General features: G+C 51.5%; 1 protein-coding gene across 13 annotated transcripts in view; it reads right to left on the reverse strand.

Annotated features, from left to right (window-relative positions):
• Positions 1 to 21,365, reverse strand: part of ARHGEF9 (Cdc42 guanine nucleotide exchange factor 9) — a 179,611-nt gene that overhangs the window by 36,691 nt on the left and 121,555 nt on the right. For all 13 annotated transcript variants that reach the window (XM_071442758.1, XM_071442770.1, XM_071442759.1 and 10 more), the window contains exons 4-7: positions 17,215 to 17,394; positions 14,569 to 14,801; positions 9,916 to 10,045; positions 1,575 to 1,706 (exon numbers count right to left, since the gene is read on the reverse strand). In XM_071442758.1, coding sequence (XP_071298859.1) covers positions 1,575 to 1,706; positions 9,916 to 10,045; positions 14,569 to 14,801; positions 17,215 to 17,394 — 675 coding nt within the window. The remainder of the gene's footprint in view (positions 1 to 1,574; positions 1,707 to 9,915; positions 10,046 to 14,568; positions 14,802 to 17,214; positions 17,395 to 21,365) is intronic.

Below are 21,365 nucleotides of genomic sequence, written 5' to 3' on the forward strand. Positions count from 1 at the left end.
GAGCAGCAGCTGCAGTTTGATGCTGGGAACAGACACAGAGGGAGAACTGCAGTGGGGTCTGAGCCCTGTGCCCAGGGGTCCCCAGAGGGGCTGCCCCCTGTGCCCTGTCACCCCAGAGCTGCCTGGGCACACTCAGCATGAGGCCCTGGCAGGTCCTGACACGGAGCCTGTGGTGCTGCCAGAAGGGCCAGACCCCCTCACTGCCCACAGGGGGTTCCAGGCAGCACCTCCCCACCCCCCAAAATGCCTTTTCCATGCAGAAGGGGGAGGACAGTGAACCACTGGCACTGGCTGGACTCTGATGAACCCTGCAGGCCCCCAGCTGTGAACTGCTGACCACTCCCCACTCCTGCTGATGGCCACAGGAATCCCAGCCCTCATTTTCCCAGAGTTAAGGTGATGCTTAATACCTCTCTGGACCAGATCCAGTGCAAGCCAGACTGGATGCTGCCTTCTGAATGGGAAATTCAGGGTCACAGCCAAAGAGCAGGAGGTCAGCATTAGGAAGGGAAGCAGCTGTGCCCTCCAGGCTCACTGCAGCTCCCACTGCTGCTCTGTGCCTGTTCCTGTACAGGGCTGAGCCATGAGGGAAAGGCACAGCAATGAGGGGGGAAACAAGCACAGGCATTCCAGAACTTCAGTCAGCCATGACTCAGGAGAAGCCAGTGCCACCCACTGCAGTGCCCGGGCTGTGGAGGGGGCAGTGATGCTGTGCTGAGTCAGGAGCCACCCACATCCCCACCCACACCCTTCCCACAGTGCCAGGGCCTCCTCAGAGGGTGCCAGGCTCATCCTGTCTTGTGTTCCCAGGGCTGGGACAGGAACACAGCCCTGTGCTGCCCCAGGGACACCCCCCTGCACAGTTGTGTGTGGCTGCAGGGAGTGACAGCACATCCTGACCTGTCACAGCCAGCACTGAGGAGCTCTGTCCCTCCCTGTCACACAGGTGTGGTGGCAGTGAGCTGGGGTCACCTCAGTGGGACACCAGAGCTGCTGCTGGACACAGTTTCTGTGGATCACAGCCCAGCTGCTGCTATTAACACCACAGCACAGCAGCACAGCATCCTGCATTGCCCTCCCTCCTCCCCCATGGGTTCCTCCAGGGAGGGGCCCCATAAAACCCAGCACGGCAGAGACAGGAGGATGAGGCTTGAAAAGCCTCTCCCCAAGCACCAGCACAGACACCCAGCACAGCCTGGCTGCTGCTCATCACCATCTCAATGCAGCAATTGGGCTGTCAGCCCCAGTGCCAGGTTTTGTAGTTCATACAGGAATTGCAGGGCTATCTAATCCCAGATCATACACTGCAGCCAAAACCTAAAACGAGAAGGGAGGCAACGAGCCAAACCAGGGGCACATGAGATAAAGGCATGAAAAGAGCAAGTGGAGGCTGGATTTGCTATGAGCACAAAAATCCCTCTATCACAGAGAACTCCACACCCTGAGCATGCAGATTGTCCTTCCTCAGGGCTCTCCACATCCTCCTCTGCACGTGCAGCCAACAGCCACCGTGCCCTGAAAACCGCTTTGCACTGGCAAGCCTGCCCACAGCACGCCCTTAGCTGTGTCCTTACCTTCTTGCAGAGAACCATCTGGTGATCAAAGAGAAAGAAAACTCGCTGCTGGTTCCGTCCATAAGGCTGGTAAATCCAGGACATCTCTCCCGTGTAGATCAGCTCCGAGCTGCGGTCCAAGATATCGTCTCCCTGGAGGGCACAGGGAACAGCCTGAGTCAACTGCTCTGACAAGTCTGTCTATGCACGATGGGCAGAAACAGCAATTTGGTAAGATTTTGGCCTTTCTGCAGCTCTCAAAGCCACCCCATCTGATTTCAGACCAGAAACTGGGACTGGGAGATAATTCTGAAGGAAGGGGAATAAATGAAGGAGGTGTGGATGAAATGTGGTCACTGCAGCTCCCACTGTAATGGGGAAAGAGCTGCCCCAGACACTGCCCCCACTCCCCTCTCAAGGTACCCCCAGACCCTTGGATCTTGCTGCAGGTGCTGGTGGCATCAGGAAAACAAAGGCCCTTCCTCCTCAAAGCCCACCCCAGAGGCACTTTGAATTCAGGGCACCAAATTCCCTGCAAGCCCTCCCTTTAGAGGAGCATCCCAAAGCACTTCCCCTCCTGAAATCTCCAGCCAGCTACAAAAGCCTGGGACACACTGGGGCAGCAGTTCCCCACCTCTGAGGCTGCCAGAACTCAGCCTTCTGGATTGCTGCCTCTCTTCTCACTCATCCAGGCACTGCCAGTCCCTTCTCCCACAGCTCATTAGAGCTCCCCACCTCCAAAATCCTGTCAGGACCACCCTGGCTCCTGTGGCAGCCCCAGCCCCCTGGCTGGCCAGGCCTCCCTGCTGGCTGCCAGAGTGCCCTCACCCTTCCCTGCCTCCGGCTAACGCTTGTTTTCCTCTCCTGAGTTTTTTTTAAGGATTCATGAGCAGATGGTCTTGAAAACACAGTGCTCTCTCTCCCACTCTCTGAGAGAACAAATGCAGTCACCCTCCACTAATTGGAATGAGCTGGACTTTTTAAAAAGTTAATTAAAATCTATTTATTAAAAATGGGTGAATTCACCACCACCTGCCCTGTGGGCATCTCAGCAGAGCACCGAGGAAGGAGGCGGGGTGGCTCCAGCTGAAAGGTGAGGCAGCATTCAGGAGCAGCACTCAGGAGCAGCACTCAGGAGCAAGACAGAGAAGAACTCTTTTTTTTTTTTTTTCTTTTTGGCTGTGAACTACTGCAGTTCTGCCTTTGATGCCAAGCTGGAACTGATTTCTGGGCCGAGAGCATCCCAAAAATCCCAGCAAACAGCTTGTCGAGGTTCAGCCAGCTATGGGGGGCATCTAGCTAGACACACACTTCTGGTGCTGCTCACACTTGCAGGTGCCAAGGCAGCCAGGAGTCTCCCCCCTTGCTGGTGAGGATTTCAAACTGCTGCTCAGGTAAATGTGTAATTAACCTCTCAGCATTGATTGGGAGCGACCGCCTGTGTCCCCGGGCCCTGTGACAGCAGCAGCTTCATTAAGTCACTGCATCACCAAGCTGCAGCACAGACTTCCAAATCGCCTTAGCCAGGGCTTTATCCACCCCCCTGCCTCTCTCCTGTGCCTGTGCTGCCCCAGGGGCTAAGGAGGGATGGCTTCCCATGGACACAGAGGGTCAGTGCCCCCAGGGATGGGCTGTGAGCACCCAGTGCCTCAGGGGGGTCCCACTTCAGCCTGGCCAGAGCCTGGGGAGTGAGTGCTGCTGCCACAGCTCAGGGGGACATGAGCCCCAGAACAAGAAACCTCTGCAGAAAACACACCAGCCCCTGAAACTGTGAGATTTCCTGGCTGCACATGAGCTTACATGAAGAAGTTTCCCACAAGCCTATGGATGGGAGCTTTAGGAGAGGGGGCGAGCTTAGGAGAGGCTGGCTGCTAAAAATAGAAAGCCAGCTTTGTCTTTTACTCCTGTGGTAGCATCTGAAGCCTGAGGACACACAGAGGGCTCTGTAAACACTTCTACTTGATTAGCTGAATCCAAACTCTGTAGTCCCTGCAAGCAACATAACCCAAAAACATCCAGATCCGAAATGATGGGATTTGTATTGCATTTCTTAGGCGGGGAAAACAATTTCTATATCCAGTCTCTAGGCCAGAAATAGCTGATTTCTCACTCGGGGTGAGCAAATTGGGAAACACAGATTGCACAGAGTTTGGGACTGGCACGTGGCTGTCAGGAGCAGCGTGTCCAAGGTCCTGCCCTGCTCCTCCAGCCTGGCTGCTGTGCCAATTCCCACAGAGGAGCCTCAGGGCACAACCTCTGAGCCTACAAAGGCTTTTCTTGTCCTGACACAGTTGTACCTCTCTGAAGAGCACAAACTGTCTTCTCCTGATCTCCACTGAGGGGCTCAGGGAGCAGTTGCAGGGTGGGGGCAAAGAGGGACATTGGCACCCCCAGCACACCTCGAGCCCTGCTCCAGACAGACTTCTCCAAATGTCTGTCCCAGTCCCACGCCTCCAAATCTGTACAGAACCAGGAAAAAATTTCCTTTTTCTTCTCCATTTTTTTCCAACTCCCACAGAGGCTGGATCATCTGTATCCTTCTGTAAGTCCCTGCTGAAAAAGGAAGAGGCTGAACTTTTAGTTGCTCTGACCTGGCAGACGTTCAGCAGAGCACAGCAGCAGAGTGGCCAGAGAAGCCCTGACTCCTGACACCTTTTCCAACCTGAGTTTTGTCACAAAAGCCTCCAAAAAACCCCCTCAGCCCTCCCCAGACACATCCAGGGTTTTCAGTGCACGTCCTGCAGCATCCAGAGGGAGCCAAGGAGAGCTGACTCCCAGAGTCAGGCAGAGCCCCAGCCCCTGTGTGCAGCAGTGGGAGCAAAGGCCCCAGCTCTGGGCTGGATGTCAGCCCCCAGTGCCCTCAGTGCCACACTGAGGCCCCAGGCCACTCCTGACTGTGACAGCTCAGGGTCAGCTCTGCTGCTGCTGCCTGGGAGGATGTGGATCCCAGCTCCCCAGTGCTGCTGCCCTGGCCATGCTCTGTGATGGGCAGCTGGCAGCAGCCACAGAGCTTGAAGAGAGCCATGAAACAAATGGGAGCAGCAAGGCAGGGCTGGCACTGAGAGCTGCTCCCCCTCCCAGACACCTCCCTGGGCCCAGGAATGCCCCCCAGAGCTGCCCCCTGCCCAGCCCAGCCCAGCCCTGTGCCGGCCCTGCTGGGCACCAGGAGGGCATTTGTGCCCTCTCCAGCTCCCAGGGAGCCAGCAGGGCTCTCTCGTGCCTGACACTGCTGTTCTGCAATTAGAGACTGACAGGCTGATTAGCACCCGGGGCTACACTGAGATCACACAAAGGAACGGCAGTGAAATGTTGTCCTTTTCAACAAGCTCAGTTTTGATACCTTCTGTTGCTGCGGGGAACAAAATAAAAGAAGGAGAAAAAAGAAGCCTTCATTTCAGTCCCTGCCATGGTGTTTTTTTCCCAGGAGGGTTTCTCATCAGGCTGCCCTCACTTTGGTGGTTCCAGGCAGCTTCTCTTTGTGGCTCTCTTGGATTCACTGATGCAGTATCAGGCTGAGGCCAGTGATTATAGATTACATAATTAAGGGCAGCAAGTCTTGATTTAAAGGACCCGTAAATAACAGGAATGAGAAGAAATTTAAAAGGACAATGCTCATTTAATTTCTCAAAAATATATCAGTTTCTCCCTTCGTGGAAATTTAATACTCTTGGAAGCTGCCCTATTGGCAACCCATGAGAATCTTTGGTAGAAATATTTAAATATCTTCACAAACCAAAGTGATCTGTTTAAATAGCAAGTTCAAACCTATCCAGGCTGATGAGCAAGGCTCTGTCCTCTGCCAAACCTGGTTAACTGTCCCCTGCTGGATCAGGGACCTCCACAGATCTCCCAGGGAATGGGAGCCAATTTTTCTCCCTCCTGTGAGAAAAAACTGGGCTGAAAGGGAGGGAAGTGCTGCTGGAGAGATGGAGATGGAGCCTGAACTGCTGCAGTGATTGCTGCTTCATTTTGTTTTGATGCAGTTCAAGAGCTGTGTGAAAAGGCATAAAATTGAGCAATTCCAGGTGTGCTGAGGCACAGACCTGTTTTCCATCCCCACATCATCCATACAGGCACTCAGGGAGGCTGTGCTGAGCCCTGCCCTGGGGAACAGAGCCCAGATCCTGCCTAGAAGCAGAGCCCAGTGAGATGGGCACAGTGGCACAGGGTTCCATGGGCTCACAGGATCCATCTGGGGGGCAGGAGAGAGGGACCAGGAGCAGAGAGAAAGGCAGGGAGGTGCCTCTGAGGGGTGCAAATACAGCCCTGGGGCTGGTAAGGACTTGGAAATGGTGATGGGCTTTGTGGAAGTCTCTTTAAATCCTGCTCTGTGTACGAGTGGTCTTGTATTTGTGGGGTTTTCAGACAAAGGAAGGAATGATGTATTTGATTTTATGTTTTTGAAGGTTAATTTATTATTTTATACTATGTTATATTAAAGAGTACTATACTAAACTATACTAAAGAATAGAGAAAGGATACTTAAAGAAGGTTAGAAAGATAATAATGAAAACTTGTGACTCCTTCCAGAGTCCTGACACAGTTTGACTGTAATTGGTCATTAAGTTAAAACAATTTACATGAAATTAATGAAACAATTACAAGTTGGATAAACAATCTCCAAACACATTCCACATGTGAGCACAACACAGGAGAAGCAAATGAGATAAGAATTTGTTTTGGTTTTTTTTCTCTGAGGCTTCTCAGCTTCCTAGGAGAAAATTTTGGTGAAGGGATTTTTCAGAAAACTTGACAGTGACGTGTGGAGCTATTCCCACCAAGCTTTGAGGGCTGCAGCTCCCTCAGAGGGCAGGAACAGGGAAGGGAGAGAGCAGGAAAGGCTGCCCAGGATGCTCTGGCTGCCCCCTTTGAAGGCAGCTCTGTGTGGAGGTTTGCCTTGCTGCCTTTAAATGTCACTGCTCTGATCTGAGGGTGTGTCACCCCGAGCAGGGGGACATGGAGCTGGAACATCAGGGAACACTTCAGAACTGAAAGGCACTGAAAGGGCTCGGTGGGAGGTGGTGGAAGCCCCAAATTCTGAGCCATTACCAGCTCAAAGCACTGGACCACTGGTGTGGGCAGCACCTTTCTGGGTCTGTTTATATGCTGGGAATTCAGGTTACAAAATAAAGAAGTGAGTCACACGTGGCAGCAGACCAAGGCAGGCTTCTCAGGCAAGCCCACATTGCCACAAATTACACAGGAACTCAGAGTGACTGGGATTATTCCTGATTTACAGCAGCCAGGGAGATCAGAATCTTCCCTTACAATTCTGCTCAGTCATTTCTTGTCTAAAGATACCAAAGCTGCCAATAATTCCTTAAGACTTCAGGCCTGGCTGTCCCCTGTGCCAGGCCACCCTTTCCTGGTCCCACTGGCAATTTAAACAATCAGATCCTGCTTGCAGGATTTCTTGGGGAAAACCTCTGACTTTGCTTAACTCAAGGATATTTGTGGTTTTCAAGTACTCACCCTGAAATTCACCACCATGGGGCCACACATGTGATAAATTTTTATCCCATGGAGGTATAAAAATGATTGCTAAAAAACAGGATTCAGTAAAACCCCTCTCCTTAAAGCAGCTTGGACACACCCTTATTTTTCCTATTTGTTTTAGGATCAGCATTCCCAACACCAGCTCTCCCTGCAAGGAACTGTGCACACATTTTATATACCAGAACATTTCAGATATTCCCTCGCAAAGTATTTTTTGTTTGGTTGGGAATTTTTCCTTCTTCTTTAAAGAATCTTTTTCCACCATCTCCTGACAAAACACGGGTAAATTTAGAAATGAAAACTTCAGAGCAGAGAATCAGCATCATCAGTCTCAAGATGCTGAGGAAAAACAGACATTCCTCCAAATGAAATATCTCCACATGCTGCAACATTCAGCCACTGAAATCAGTTGTGAAGTGCCAACGTGGTGGGAATTTGGGATTAGCTCTATCTTGTGCCCTGCCTGTATTTTGGGTGGAAAAAGACTGCACTGGTAATTTTTTAGGGCTGGCCCCTGTTTTCTTGGGGTCAGTGCTGTTTCCAGGGGGTCTCAGGAAGGTTGGGCTGTGCCTGTGCTCTGGAGCCACTGGGATGGACAGAACAGGTACAGAAAGGTCAGATTAGAGCAGGACCAGGGCCAGGAAAACTGGGAATTACAGCTGGGATCCCTCTCTGCTCAGGGAACTCCACAAGACTGGACAGGCCTGACAGCAGCTGACAGCAAACAGCAACTGGGAGCTGATCTTGTCCTCAAACCAGAGCTGTCCCTTCCCCAGAGCCTGGAGAGGCTGGGACACACACCAGGAGGTCCCTGCTGTACCCCAAAACTGCACAGGAGACAAAGCTCTGAGCCCTCAGGGCTGGGTGAGGAGCCAACCCCACTGCTCCATGTCCTGGGGACACCCCTGCAGCCTCCAAGTGGGGTTTGGGGTCTGCAGTGCCAAAGGAACACCTGCACACATCTCAGCACATCCCAGCACGTCCCAAAGATCCAATCCTTTCATTTCTCCCACTCTCTTCCTGCATTACACTGTGCCTCACTCCTGGGTATTTTGGGTTTCTGTGCATCCTTCTGGCTGCTCCATGGACAGCTGTGCAGTGGGGGCTGGATCTGGTGATTCAGAGCTGCTTTAGAGGAAAGAATCAAGCAGTGAATTCCTCTGCTGGATTCAGCTCTCATCCTCTACTTTCTCATCAAAACTCTGTGACTCTTCTTGATCCAAAATCCGGAATAAAAAGGGCAAAGAAGGTGTTTTTCTTTGACCAGGAGCTGTGTTCCCATGGGATTTCTGAGCATACCAGCAGCAGGCTGTGCTATGTTATGAGAAGCTGAAGGATGCTGCTGCAATAATGTGCTCAAAATCTGGAATAGCTGAAAAAAGCCTGGAAGAATAATTTGGCAAGTGCCTGAGGATGGGATGGAGATAAAGAATGGGTAGTGCTAAGCAGGAATGAATTATCAAGGACAGGGCTAAATAAAAATGAATTATCAACTGAGCTAATGGAAGAGAAAAAGCAACTGCTATTCCATAGATCCTGTGTGGAGGTCACCTTGGCTTCCCTCTCACACATGAATATTCACTGGCTTGGAATGGATCTGTCCTTAATGGAGATTTATTTCCAGCGAGGGGCTGGGAGCTCCTCACAAATGACCCCCATTAGCTCATCCCATGGCACACTCCAGGGCTGAGCATGGAGCTGATGGTCCTGTGCCTCCTGCAGAGCACTTTCCTCATTCTGGAAATGAGTCTGCCTGGCAGTGAGAGATGTTCCTGAGCAGTAAAACAATCAGACACATTGTCTGTGCTCTCTGCTCTCCCAGCCAGCCACAATCCCAGCTCTGATTGCTGCATTTATGTGTTTTATTGTGTGTTTTATCACCAGATCCAGGGTGATAAACCTCCATCCTCCATCACAGCAATGAAACCAGCTCAGCCAAGGAGGACACAGGTGATGCACCTGTATTTCTCTCCCTCTCCTCCCAGCCTTCGCAGATCTTTGCCAGAAATAAATTAATTAAAGGATGAATGCCTCTTTCCCACACACTCATTTCCACAGTATGATCCCCATGACTGGAATGTGGAGTTATTTCAGACTTCACAAGTGAGGAAGCAGAAAGGCTGCTCCATCACTCTGATTATCTCCTTGCTGAACACATGGGCTGATGACAACAGCGAGAGGATTTACAAAAACGTTTGTCCTCAATCTGCTGCAAAACCCTATTTATGGATTACTTCCATACAATGATTTTTAAAAATCAGGGACGAAAAGAAAGGGAGAACATAATTTTAGTATGGCTTTTCTTCCAAACACATGGCACAAATGTAGAGACTGAAGGCCTGCTGGTGAGGAATCCTTCTGCTGACTCTGCCTTCCCTGTGCCTCTCAGCTCCTTAATTACACCATCACTACACACAGGGCTGGTTCAGAAATATCTTTAAGTGGGATGTCATTTATAAAATGCAAATAACATCTCTAACTCCAGTTTAACAGTTTGGCTTCCAGTCATAAAGCAATCACCAGAAGGATTTTCTTCATTTTCTTAACCTCTTGCAATTTCCAGGGCTTTTTGCTACGTCTTTCCCTCCCTCCTCCCCAGTGACACAGCACAGAGGCAGAATGCACGTGGGGTTTGCTCCAAGTCTCACCTACTACCAGCACTGCAATCACAAAAGTCACTCCAGGTTGCTAGTGATGAAATTGGAACTGGAATTTCTTTAGGGCACCGTTAATGTTTAAGCACCACCCCAAAGTCACGACTGCGCCTTCTCCACCCCAGGCTTCATCCCAAACCCTGGGCAATGAACGACAGGGTCTTAGATAACCCTAGAACAGCCTGGAGGCTGCCAGGGCAGGGGTACTGTACCTCCCAGTCCAGGACAGAGGCCTGCCACTGAGCGATCTTGTCGATGTTCTCCAGCCTCCGCTTGCGCTCGTTGATCTGGAGGGTGACGTTCCTCATGACGGCGAGGGCAGCGGCCACGTACCTGTAGTCACTGCACACACAGGGAAAGGCCATCAAAGGCAGGCAGCAGGACACGCCCAGGAGTCTGCCACAAGCTCACCAGCCCAAAGGGACACGGGCAGGGCTGACCCCTCACTGCTACAATGGGATTTTTCCACCTGGATTGTCACGACGGAGCAGCGCGATGGAAACTGGAGCTGGGAGCCCAGTCTGGCCTCAACCAACCCAGCACTTTGGGTGAGCCCTCTGCAGCCACAAGGAGCCCAGCTGAAGAGCATTCTAAAGACAGGCTGAACACTTTTACAGCCTCTGTCTTTGGGCCTGGATTTTTCTGGTTTTAAAAGGAACATTTAGCAAAGGGTCCATTTAGACAAAGACCAGAGCACCTTCCAAGCCACTCCCAGAGCAGCCACCCCATGGAATTCACTCTCACTGCAGATTTCAGGTGAGCAAATCAAGCAACTCTTTTTTTTTTTTTACCCTGCATGGCCCTGTGAGTGCAGTAACACAGAGTGAGAACAGGCTCCTGCCAGGGCCACTGAGGATGATGATGAGTCTTTTCAAAAAGTGATGCTGAAATCAATGCCATTGATTCCTGCCCTGTGCCTGCTCTTCCATTCCAAGGAGCTGCAACGTTCATTTCCACTGGGAAGACAGGCAAGGCCAGCTGCCACAACACCACCACAATGTATTATTAACTTAAGGGCTGCTATTGATTGCTGACTAATGAGAAAAACTGCCATCTTGGGCAGCTGCAGGGGGAATGGCTTTATTGATTATTGCTAAGGATTGTGCTGGTGACAGCTAAAAGAGGGGTGAATACTGGGAATTAGATCCCCCCCTCCATGTGTTCCCAACAGGATAAATACTAAGAAACAAACACACTGTGATACACAAAAAATATTATTTGCTCAAGGATAAATAAAATACTATTTATCCTTGCTCAGGTGAAATCTTGAGCTGAGTTTTCATTTTTTCTTAAATTCTTATGTCAAAATCCTAGGTGTGGTTAAAAGCAATCCCACAAATTCCAGGAGAGCAGGACTGGGCCATCAGCAAAATAAAGGAAAACAGAGGATGGGCTGCCTGATATATCCTACCCATCACAGAGAGGCCTGGGTGAGGAGGGACCTCAAAGCCCATCCAGCTCCACCCCCTGCCATGGGCAGGGACACCTTCCACTGTCCCAGGGTGCTCCAAGTCCCATCCAACCCAGCCTTGGACACTGCCAGGGATGGAAGGGATCATGCTACACAATGAAGAACTTCTTGTGCCTCCCTTTGTGTGAGCATCTGTGTGAAGGGAGTGTTGCTTGTGTCAGGCAGGAAAGGAGCTGTGCCAGGGGACACAGGGTGGCCTGGAGAACATCCGTGAGCTCTTTAGGGAAACAGGGAAGTCCCTACAGCCAGGAAGGACCTGGAGAGGCAGGGAGAGGTGCAGGGTTTGCAGACAGTCACCAATGATCTCCCAGCAGTGATGCTCATGCTCAGAAGGGAGGGCACTCCCTGGCAGTCTCCTCACCTTACATGTTCCTGCATTCCCAACTCCAGCTCCCTTCTGCTCTGGGAATGCTCAGGATTCCAGCAAGCTGCACTTAGGACCTTCCTATATTTAATTAATATTAAGCTGGAGTGGATCTTCAAGAGGTGAACAGATGTGGCTTTGTGAAAAATTCAAAGGAACCAGGCTGCAGACAGGCAGGCAGGCAGGGAGGGAGGCTCTGAGCTCAGCCCCATCCTGCCTCCATGCAGAGTGGGACGGTGCCAGCCGCTCATCTTGGGAATGCTAATTCCCTGATTCCAGGGAGAAAACCCCAGCAATGTTTTCCTGTCATGCTGTAATGAAGAAAAGGCTCAGAACTGAACTTTTTGGGCTCCCAGCCCATGTCTGTGGCAGAGCTGGCAAAAACTTAGAAGGAAAAAACAACAGGAGCAGAGCATTTGGCCATGAGGCAATAATAGGATCCCATTAACCATGAGATGAAGGCAAATAAATGGTTTGTCAATTCTGTTGGGGCTGCAGTGGCCACTTCCCAGTGCTCCATCAGAATCCAAGTCTAGATCCTTGCCAAGCATCACGTGCTGTCTCTGGGGAGCCTGGCCTGGATGCTGGTTTCAGCATTGTCCTGACCTGCTGCAGGGAAAATCCCCAGCTCTGCAGGTGTGGTGGCAGTGAAAAGGAAGGAAACAAAGAAAAAGAGGACACGTTCCTCTGTCAGATGAAGCTCACATCCCTGCTTTCCCTGGGATCCTATGTTTTCCCATGTTTTGCCTCACTCCAGGGCTGGGATATGGCCCCACTGTGCAGCCACAGGGCTCCTCCCTGTGCTGTCAGAGCTTCAGGGGTTACTCCTCCTAATGCAAGGTGAGCAAACCTCCCCCTGCCCTCCCTTCCCAGAGCACAGAGGAACAGGAGAAATGGAGTGTCCATGGCAATCCAGTGCCACAGAGCCCTCAGGCTGAGTCACCCAAGAGCTGCTGACCACAGGAGAGCTCCCAGGGCTCCTCAGAACACGACTCTGTGTGATTCCTTAACCACATGGTGAGTTTAGAACATCCCTGAGGGAACAGAAATGTGCTCCCAAAATAACCCAACCCTGGTGTTATCACACTGCCCACATCCCCTTTGCTGTGGCTCCCAAATAACTCACTGAGGGTCATTTTAAACACCCTCTTGGTGGGAAGCCACATCTGAGCTCCCAGCCAGTGCTGTGGGTCCTCCTGTGGCTGCTGAAGGGGAAAGCCACAACCTGTGGGATCCCAGAGCTGCCTTCTGATAGCCTGAGCTTTCCACCAGTCCATTCCAAGTTTGATTTGGTCTTTAGAAAATCAGGAATTGGATCTGAAGCCAAAAGCTTGTCCAAATTGGTGATTAGGGGCATTTGGCTTCCCTGAGTCACTCAGACTTGTGGGTCAGGTTAAAGCAGATCAATGCATCTCTGCTCCCATCCCACTCCTGCTCTGGGCCTGGGAAAAACAAGCCATCAAACACTTGCAGAAGTTTCTGAAACATCACTGGTCTTTTCTGTTCTCACTTGCTTTTAAATGGGTTTTGGAAAAAGTAAGAAAATTGGCAGGGCAGGAACAAATCTGCTCTCACAGGGCCTGATTTTTCTTTCACCTTATTTTCACAGCAGTAAATCCCAAGTGGTATCACAGGCACTGCTCCTGATTCACACTGTCAGGCAGCCAGGCTGATTGTCCTCAGCAGCAGCAAAAGAGATGCTGGAAATTTTGGGAAGCAATCAAACTGCGGGTGCTCCTCTGAACCTAAACTCCACAGCAAAACCAGAGATGGGACTGGGCTGGAAAGCTGAGCAGGTTTGGAGCTCCCCCCACATCAGGCTCCAGCTGCAGACCCTGGCCCTGTACTCACTGTGTGCCCAGGGTCTCCCTGGGAGCAGGGAAGAATCCTCTCAGACCACTGAATGCTAATTAGGAAATGTTTCCAGTGTAACTGGTAGCATCAGAAAGTACATCCAAGGGTAATTAGTTCACATGTCTGATTAGAACAGGGCTGAGTGTGTCTCCATTGAGAATTGCTGCTTGGAGAAGACTGAACTGTCTGCTAACCCTTTGTCCTGCTCCTGTTGATCCAGGATGTCACAGGGACAAGAGCTGGACCCCAAGCCCTGGGATGGACAGAGCAGTGGACAGAAAACCCCAAGCTCTGTTGGGAAGGAGCACTGGGGAGAAAACCCCAACCCTTGGGTGGCAAGGAGCCCTGGACAGAAACCACAGCTCCTGTGTAGGAAAGGAGCACTGGACAGAAAACCCCAAGCCCTTTGTGGGGAAGGAGCACTGGGCAGAAAACTCCAACCCCTGGGTAGGGAAGGAGCACTGGACAGAAAAACCCAACCCCTTTTAGGAAAGATACCCCAAGCTCTCTGTAGGGAAGGAGCACTGGGCAGAAAACTCCAACTGGTGGGTGGGAAGGAGCCCTGGACAAAAACCCCAAGCCCTGAAAGGCAGCAGCTCTGGACAGAAACCCCCAGCCCTGTGTAGGGAAGCAGCCCTGGACAGGTCCGTCCCCCAGCCCTCGACAGGTCCCCCAGCCCTGGACAGAAACCCCAATCCCTGTGTAAGGAAGGAGCCCTGGACAGATCCCCCAGCCCTCCCTGCAGGGCACAGCCCTGGACAGATCCCCAGCCCTGCACAGATCCCCAGCCCTGTACAGACCCCCAGCTCTGGACAGATCTCCAGCTCTGGACAGACCCCCAGCCTTCCCTGCAGGGCACAGCCCTGCACAGATCCCCAGCCCTGGACAGATCCCCAGCCCTGGACAGATCCCCAGCCCTGGACAGATCCCCAGCCCTCCCTGCAGGGCACAGCCCTGCACAGACCCCCAGACCTGCACAGATCCCCAGCCCTGCACAGACCCCCAGCCCTGCACAGACCCCCAGCCCTCTCTGCAGGGCACAGCCCTGCACAGACCCCCAGCCCTGCACAGACCCCCAGCCCTGCACAGATCCCCAGCCCTGCACAGATCCCCCAGCCCTGCACAGACCCCCAGCCCTCCCTGCAGGGCCCAGCCTGGCCCCGTGCCTGCAGGTACCTGTGCTCCTGGGCCGTGTACTTGAGCAGCTCTGCCAGCTGCAGGGGGTACTTGCAGATCTTCTGCACGGGGGTGAGCAGGAAGCCGTCGATGGCGATGTCGATCATCTGCTGCAGCAGGCGGCACGCCTCGAAGAAGTGCTGGTACCTGCTGTCCTTCATCAGCTTGGAGAGCTCCATGCACGCGTCCAGGTGGTTGTTACAGTACTCAGAGTAGATCCAGAAGCCGTCTTGCTGTGAGGGCAGGAGGAGGAGGACGGGTCAGGCAGAGACCTGGCTGGTCAATGCCACACCAGGGCTGGGAAGGGCAGGGTTCTGTGGGACCTGTGGGGCTGGTGGGCCAACAGGGAAAGGAACCACAACTCTCCCCTGGAGGGAGAACCCTTCAGGCCACTAGGGTGAGAAAAAGGCTTCTCCCAGCCTTTTCCCTTGCTGTGACATGCAGATTCAATGTATCCCATTGGCCCTGGTGTTCTGTCCTGCCCCTCAAGATCCCTAAATAAACCCTTGCTTTCCCTGCCCCAGTGACTCCTTCATTACTGAACCCTTCAAGGAAGAAGCTCAATAAAGGCTCTCCTTGGAGCCCCACACAAAGACCCCAACTGTCCTTCTGTGTCTCCTGGATCCCCGAAGAGCTGAAATCACCCAGTGTGAGCACAGACATGCCTGTGCCCCCCAGGTGTCTTTTTCAAGACCCTTCTTCAGGAAGGTCACAGCACTCTGAACAATGCCCACCATGACAGGGATACTGGGAGAAACTCCTCCTGGGAGGGTGGGCAGGCCCTGGGATGGAATTCCCAGAGAAGCTATGGCAGTCCCATCCCTGAAAGTGCTCAAGGATGAGCTTGGAGCATTCTGGTCTGTAAAGGTGTCCTGCCCACAGCAGGGTCTGGAACAAAATGATCTTCCCAACCCAACCCTTCCAAGCCAAACCAGTCTGGATTTCCAAGAAAGCACAGCCCAAGCAGGATCTGAACGATCTGAAGGATCTGAAGGACAGATCCTACAGTGCTCCTCCTGCTTGGAAGAGGTGCTGGGAAAGGAGGGAGTGCAGAGAGGGACCTGCACTCTGACACAAGCCCAAGGTCTCTGCAGGTACATGTGTGCTAAAGTGAGCCCTGCACAGAGCTGTGTTTGCTCTCAGCTTCAAATCCTGCAGGGAGGGTTGAAAGGCCTGACCCAGCAGAGCTCTGGCTTTTGGTAAGACAAGAGGACAACCTTGTTATTCCTAGAGCTCTTTCCCTGAGCCTGAAGCACCTGGCAAGTGTCTGGGGGCTGGGGATGTTTGAAATTCCCTTTACCAATGGGGAGCCCAAGGCACTGCATGGATTTCCCCAGGAACAGAGCCCCAGAAAACACTGAACACAAACAAAAACCCCACTGACACGTGTGCTTCTCCACCTTTTGGACTGGTCCAACAAGCTTTCTGGTGTCTATTTTGTTGGAATGTCCTTTTTCTGCCTTCACTGACCACAGAGTGTCACCTTTAACTTGGGCTTGATTCATCTGGGCCATGCAGACGAGGCAATGAAAGGGCAGAGGAGGATTTCACTGGGAAGGAGATGGGCACAGCCCAGCACCACAAATTAACTCTGAGACAGCCCAGGTCAAAGGCAGGTGCTGCAAACCAGCCAGTTCCACTGAGCTGTGGCCAATGCCTTCCAATAAAAGGACAGATTCTATTTAGCCAAATGCCTGCCCAGCAATTACTTCTCAATCCCTGAGGGTCTAAACAAGCTGCTTCTCTGGGAACAGGGATCCAGTGTCCTTCCCATCCCCACAGCTGACCCAGCCATGCACTGACAGCTCTCTCTTCCTGAAGAAAATGAGGAACAAGATGCTTTGGAGATCTCTAAACAGGATCTAAACATCCTCACCCCTCGGTTTCCCAAATGGCTAAGCAGGGACAATTTATCAGGAGTTTATCAGCCAGCTCTCAGCCCCTGTCTGGTGACAGGCAAGTGTCAGATCTTCCTCCAAATCTCAGCAGCAATTCTTGCTATTGTCACTATCAATGAATTGACAGCACAGCCTCAAGTCATGACATCTGAGTTACTGATTCTCAGCAAGATTTCCTACATCTCCCCAGCACAGAGGTGGAATGCGATGCTGCTTTCTGCAGGCTCTGATAAGAACCAGCCATGTTAACACCTCATGCACCTTCTCAGAGGAAAGCCCAGTGAGAGACTCAGGGATGTTTAAAAGATGCTGTGAAACTCTTTAGAGATGTCCTGCTGAAGTTTCAGGAATGTTTATCAGGAGTTTCTCTGATAAGCAGTGAACTGTTGTCCTGACACGGCACAGGAGCTGCTCCCCTCTCCCTCCAGGAAAGCCTCCAGCTCCAGGGCTGGCATTTGTTTGACATTTCCTGCCATATTTACAACATTGGCCAATTTATCAGCTCTTGCAGGAGGTGGTTTATGGAATAGTAGGATGGGCCAGGCAAAATCCTCCAGTATCTTCTCATCCATGTGACTCAGATGTACTGGGGGTTATCCAACTGCATATCCAAGCTCTCCCTCCTCTGTATCTCCCACAGTCCATGGAGCAGCCCCTGATCTGTTACCAGAAGAGATTCCTGCCTTTGGGTTTTCCCTCCCTCCCTCCCTCCCAGCCCAGGCCTGAGGGACAGTGGCAGTGCACTCACGTGTTCCAGGAAGCAGGGCCCAATCTCACTGAGGTGGGGGTCCTCGTTGTTGTACTGCTTCTCCAGGTCCCGCACGAAGCCCATCTGAAATCTGTAGATGTCTTCAATGTTCCCAAAGATGATTTTCAGCTGCTCATCACTGAACATGTCCCTCCTCTTCCGGCACTGCTTTAAGTAACCCTGTGAGAGTGAGAAAAGAGGATTTGCAGAGAGCAGCCACAGCCAGGGGACAGCCCCAAGGAGGGGAGCTCAGTGCTCCTGCAAACCCCACTGCCCCCAACACCTCCTACCCAGGTCTCCTACAAGCACTGCTGCTTCCCCATCCTTCCAGTGGCTCAGCCTCCACAGAAAGCTGTGAGGGGCTGTTTGAGCCTGCTCTGATTTCTCCTTTCAGATCAGTAATCAGGACAAGGAAGCTGTTTAGTACTATCAGCAAGTTCTGTTTAGTATCTTTATCAACCACCTGGATGAGGGGATGGAGTGCATCCCCAACAAGTTTGCAGCTGATGTGCTGGAGGGTGGGAAGATTCTGAGCAAATCCCCTCATCCTCCCACACTTCACCTGTCAGGATGATCATCACTGAATCACAGAATTTTTAACAGTGGAAAAGACCTTTAGGATTATCAAGTCCAACCAGAATGATTTAGGCTAGAAACTTTGCAAGGCCAAATCTCAGATGTTGCAACTGGCCTGGTCTATTTAGCAGCATCCTGACTGGAAAGAAACAAGACAGGGGTCATCAGGAGATGACTGTGCTCACTTTGCTTGCCTTTATTACATAGGAAGGGGAAAAAACGAGGGGAAGAAAACGCCAGCAGCTCCAGTGGAATGGCTAAATTTGGGAACTCGGGATGCTTAGTCACACTGCCAGCTGGTGACATGCAGCTGCTGGGCCACAATGAACACTGGAACCCTGCAATGAACTGTCCTTCAGCCTCACCATGTGGTTCCTGGCAGCGACAACTTCAAACATGAATGAGAAATGCAACTCTGGCCGACCTGGCCTGGACCCAACCTCTGCCATGTGCAGCTCAGCTCGGAGGATGCCGTCACCCTGAGTTTCCTGGCCTTTCAGCAGAGAAGTCTGGGTTATGGAACACCTTCTTTCTACACTTCCTAATCTAGGCCTCTCTTCCCCCAGGAGCTCCTTGATGACTCATTTCCCTGGGTTTCCCCCTCTGATTTTCCAAGGCCACGAGGAATGGGAGCAGGCTGCTTCCCACGCTGCAGGATGGTCACAGGGCAAACCAAAATCCAGACTGGGGAGAAATGACACAGAGCATCTCTCCAGGCAGATTTTCCTGCTTAGCTGATGATCTCAGAATAGCTTGGGAAAAAACCCAAGGAAAAAGCCAGGAAAAAGCCAGGAAAAAGCCAGGAAAAAGCCTTCCCTGCAGCCATGGGGCAGTGTCCCCTCCCTGTGCTCTGTGACATCCCTCCCCTCCTGAACACAGGAATGTCTCCCAGCCTCAGGGCTGCCATTGGCTGCAATTCCCATCCTCACTATTCCCACCCTCCCTGTGCTGCTTCATCATTTCTCTGGAATCACATGTCTGGAGGAGCTGAAGCAGCACATTTCTGTGCAGGCACCTCTGAAAGCACAAGGAGAATAAAGGAATGTGAGGAGTTCCCAAGCCTCATCCTCTCTGTGCGTTTGAAGGTGGTTTCCAGGACAAGACAGGAAAAGGAGACTCAAGATTCATCCATAACACTCAGCAGAGGAGGCTGCTGCAGAGTTTTTCCAGTAAATTTACTTCTGTTACATAAAACAATGTCATCCTTCCTTCTGCTCATCCCGTCAGGTTTGCTCAGAGAAGGGAGAACTGACTGATGAGCAGATGTTGGAGAGTGTTTTGCTCAATGAATATCTAAAAATAGCTGCCAAACTGTCTCTCTTTAAAGTACTTTTCCATGTAGTCCCTGAAGTATAGCCAAAGTTGGGCAGGATTTGCAGGAGGTTAAGTGCTAAGTATTCTTCACCCCACAGTGGGCTTAGAGACAGCCAGGAGAGGTGGTCAGTCCGTTCATCCATCCATCCATCCATCCATCCATCATCATCCATCCATCCATCATCCATCCATCCATCCATCCATCCATCCATCATCCATCCATCATCCATCCATCATCCATCCATCCATCCATCATCCATCCATCATCCATCCATCATCCATCATCCATCCATCCATCCATCCATCATCCATCCATCATCCATCCATCATCCATCCATCATCCATCCATCATCCATCATCCATCCATCCATCCATCCATCCATCATCCATCCATCATCCATCCATCCATCCATCCATCCATCCATCCATCCATCATCCATCCATCATCCATCCATCCATCATCCATTCATCATCCATCCATCCATCCATCCATCCATCCATCATCCATTCATCATCCATCCATCCATCCATCCATCCATCCATCCATCATCCATCCCTCCATCCATCCATCCATCCATCATCCATCATCCATCCATCATCCATCCATCCATCATCCATCCATCCATCATCCATCCCTCCATCCATCCATCCATCCATCCATCCATCCCCCATTCCCCCATCCATCATCCATCATCCATCATCCATCCATCCCTCATCCATCCATCATCCATCCATCCATCATCCATCCATCATCCATCCCTCATCCATCATCCATCCATCATCCATCCATCCATCCATCCATCCATCCATCCATCCTCCATCCCTCCATCCATCATCCATCCATCCATCCATCCATCCATCATCCATCCATCATCCATCCATCCATCCATCCATCCATCCATCCATCCATCCATCATCCATCCATCCATCCATCCATCCATCATCCATCATCCATCCATCATCCATCCATCCATCATCCATCCATCATCCATCCATCCATCCATCCATCCATCCATCCATCCATCCATCCATCATCCATCCATCCATCCATCCATCATCCATCCATCCATCATCCATCATCCATCCATCCATCCATCCATCATCCATCCATCCATCCATCCATCCATCATCCATCCATCCCCCATTCCCCCATCCATCCATCCATCCATCCATCCATCCATCCATCCATCCATCCATCATCCAGCCCAGTTCTCCCAGTCCAGCCCATCTCTCCCAGTCCAGCCCAGTTCTCCCAGCCCAGCCCATTTCTCCCAGCCAGCCCTGCTCACATCCTGCTGTTCCAGCCCCCAGCTGACAGAGCTCAGGGAGCCTTCCCCAGCAGAGGGATTGCTGGGATTAAAGTGAGCATCATGAGCCTCTCTCCAGCAAGGCACAGCCCATCGTTGCACAGATGAGAATGCCCATTTCAGCCCTCCTCCCTGCTTAGCTGAATCATTTCCTGATGCTCTACCTGCAGGTAAGATTTATCCCCTCAATCCCAGTCTGCATCACACAGAGCAAAGAGAGAGCAGAGCTTTCTGGATCTCTCCTGTCTGGGATACATCATTAGGGGCAGTAAATCAGTGTTCCCCCACTGCAGCTGAACCTGTCTGCACCTCCTGAGAATCCCAATTGGCAGAAACATGGTGACATGGCTGGAGATGCAAGTTAAGGTTTATTTTTGTTTCTTTTGTTTTCGTTTCCAACAGAAAAGTGCAAATGCAGGAAAAGAAACAAAATGTGGAGAAGTGTCTGCAGTCTTCCCTTCTCCAATGCAAAGCTCTCTGACTGAAATAGCACATTGAAATTAAGCTCATTTGTTTCCAAATTGAAATCCCAAGGCTCTTCCATATTTGAAAAGTGTCATAGATGCTTTTTGGATGGCTGCTCTGCCTTGCTGGGAGAAAAGCAGCAAGGATGAATGGAGGAAGACATTCCTCTAAGCACCATCCCCAAGGGGCTTCACCACATTGACTGGGCACAGGCTCACTAAATCCTAAACATTGCGAGGGATGAGCTGAAAGCCATCCCCAGACTTTGATTTCAGGGCTCACAAACTTCTGCCTCTCAGTGATAAGGACATCTCCACACACAGTGCCCAACTCTGGCACAGCCACGTGTTCCCCTTCCCAGACACCCAGCACCACAGGCTCTGCACCTTGGGGTCAGCTCAGGGCACTAATCCTGAACCTAAGGGGTTGGAGGGGTTAATTGTACCCTAATGAACAAGAACCAAGTTGGGGATTTGTGGGTCAGTCACT

The sequence above is a fragment of the Agelaius tricolor genome, unplaced genomic scaffold, assembly GCF_023055355.1.
Source record: "Agelaius tricolor isolate 1412-34295 unplaced genomic scaffold, bAgeTri1.0.p SCAF_17, whole genome shotgun sequence".
Lineage (NCBI taxonomy): Eukaryota > Metazoa > Chordata > Aves > Passeriformes > Icteridae > Agelaius > Agelaius tricolor.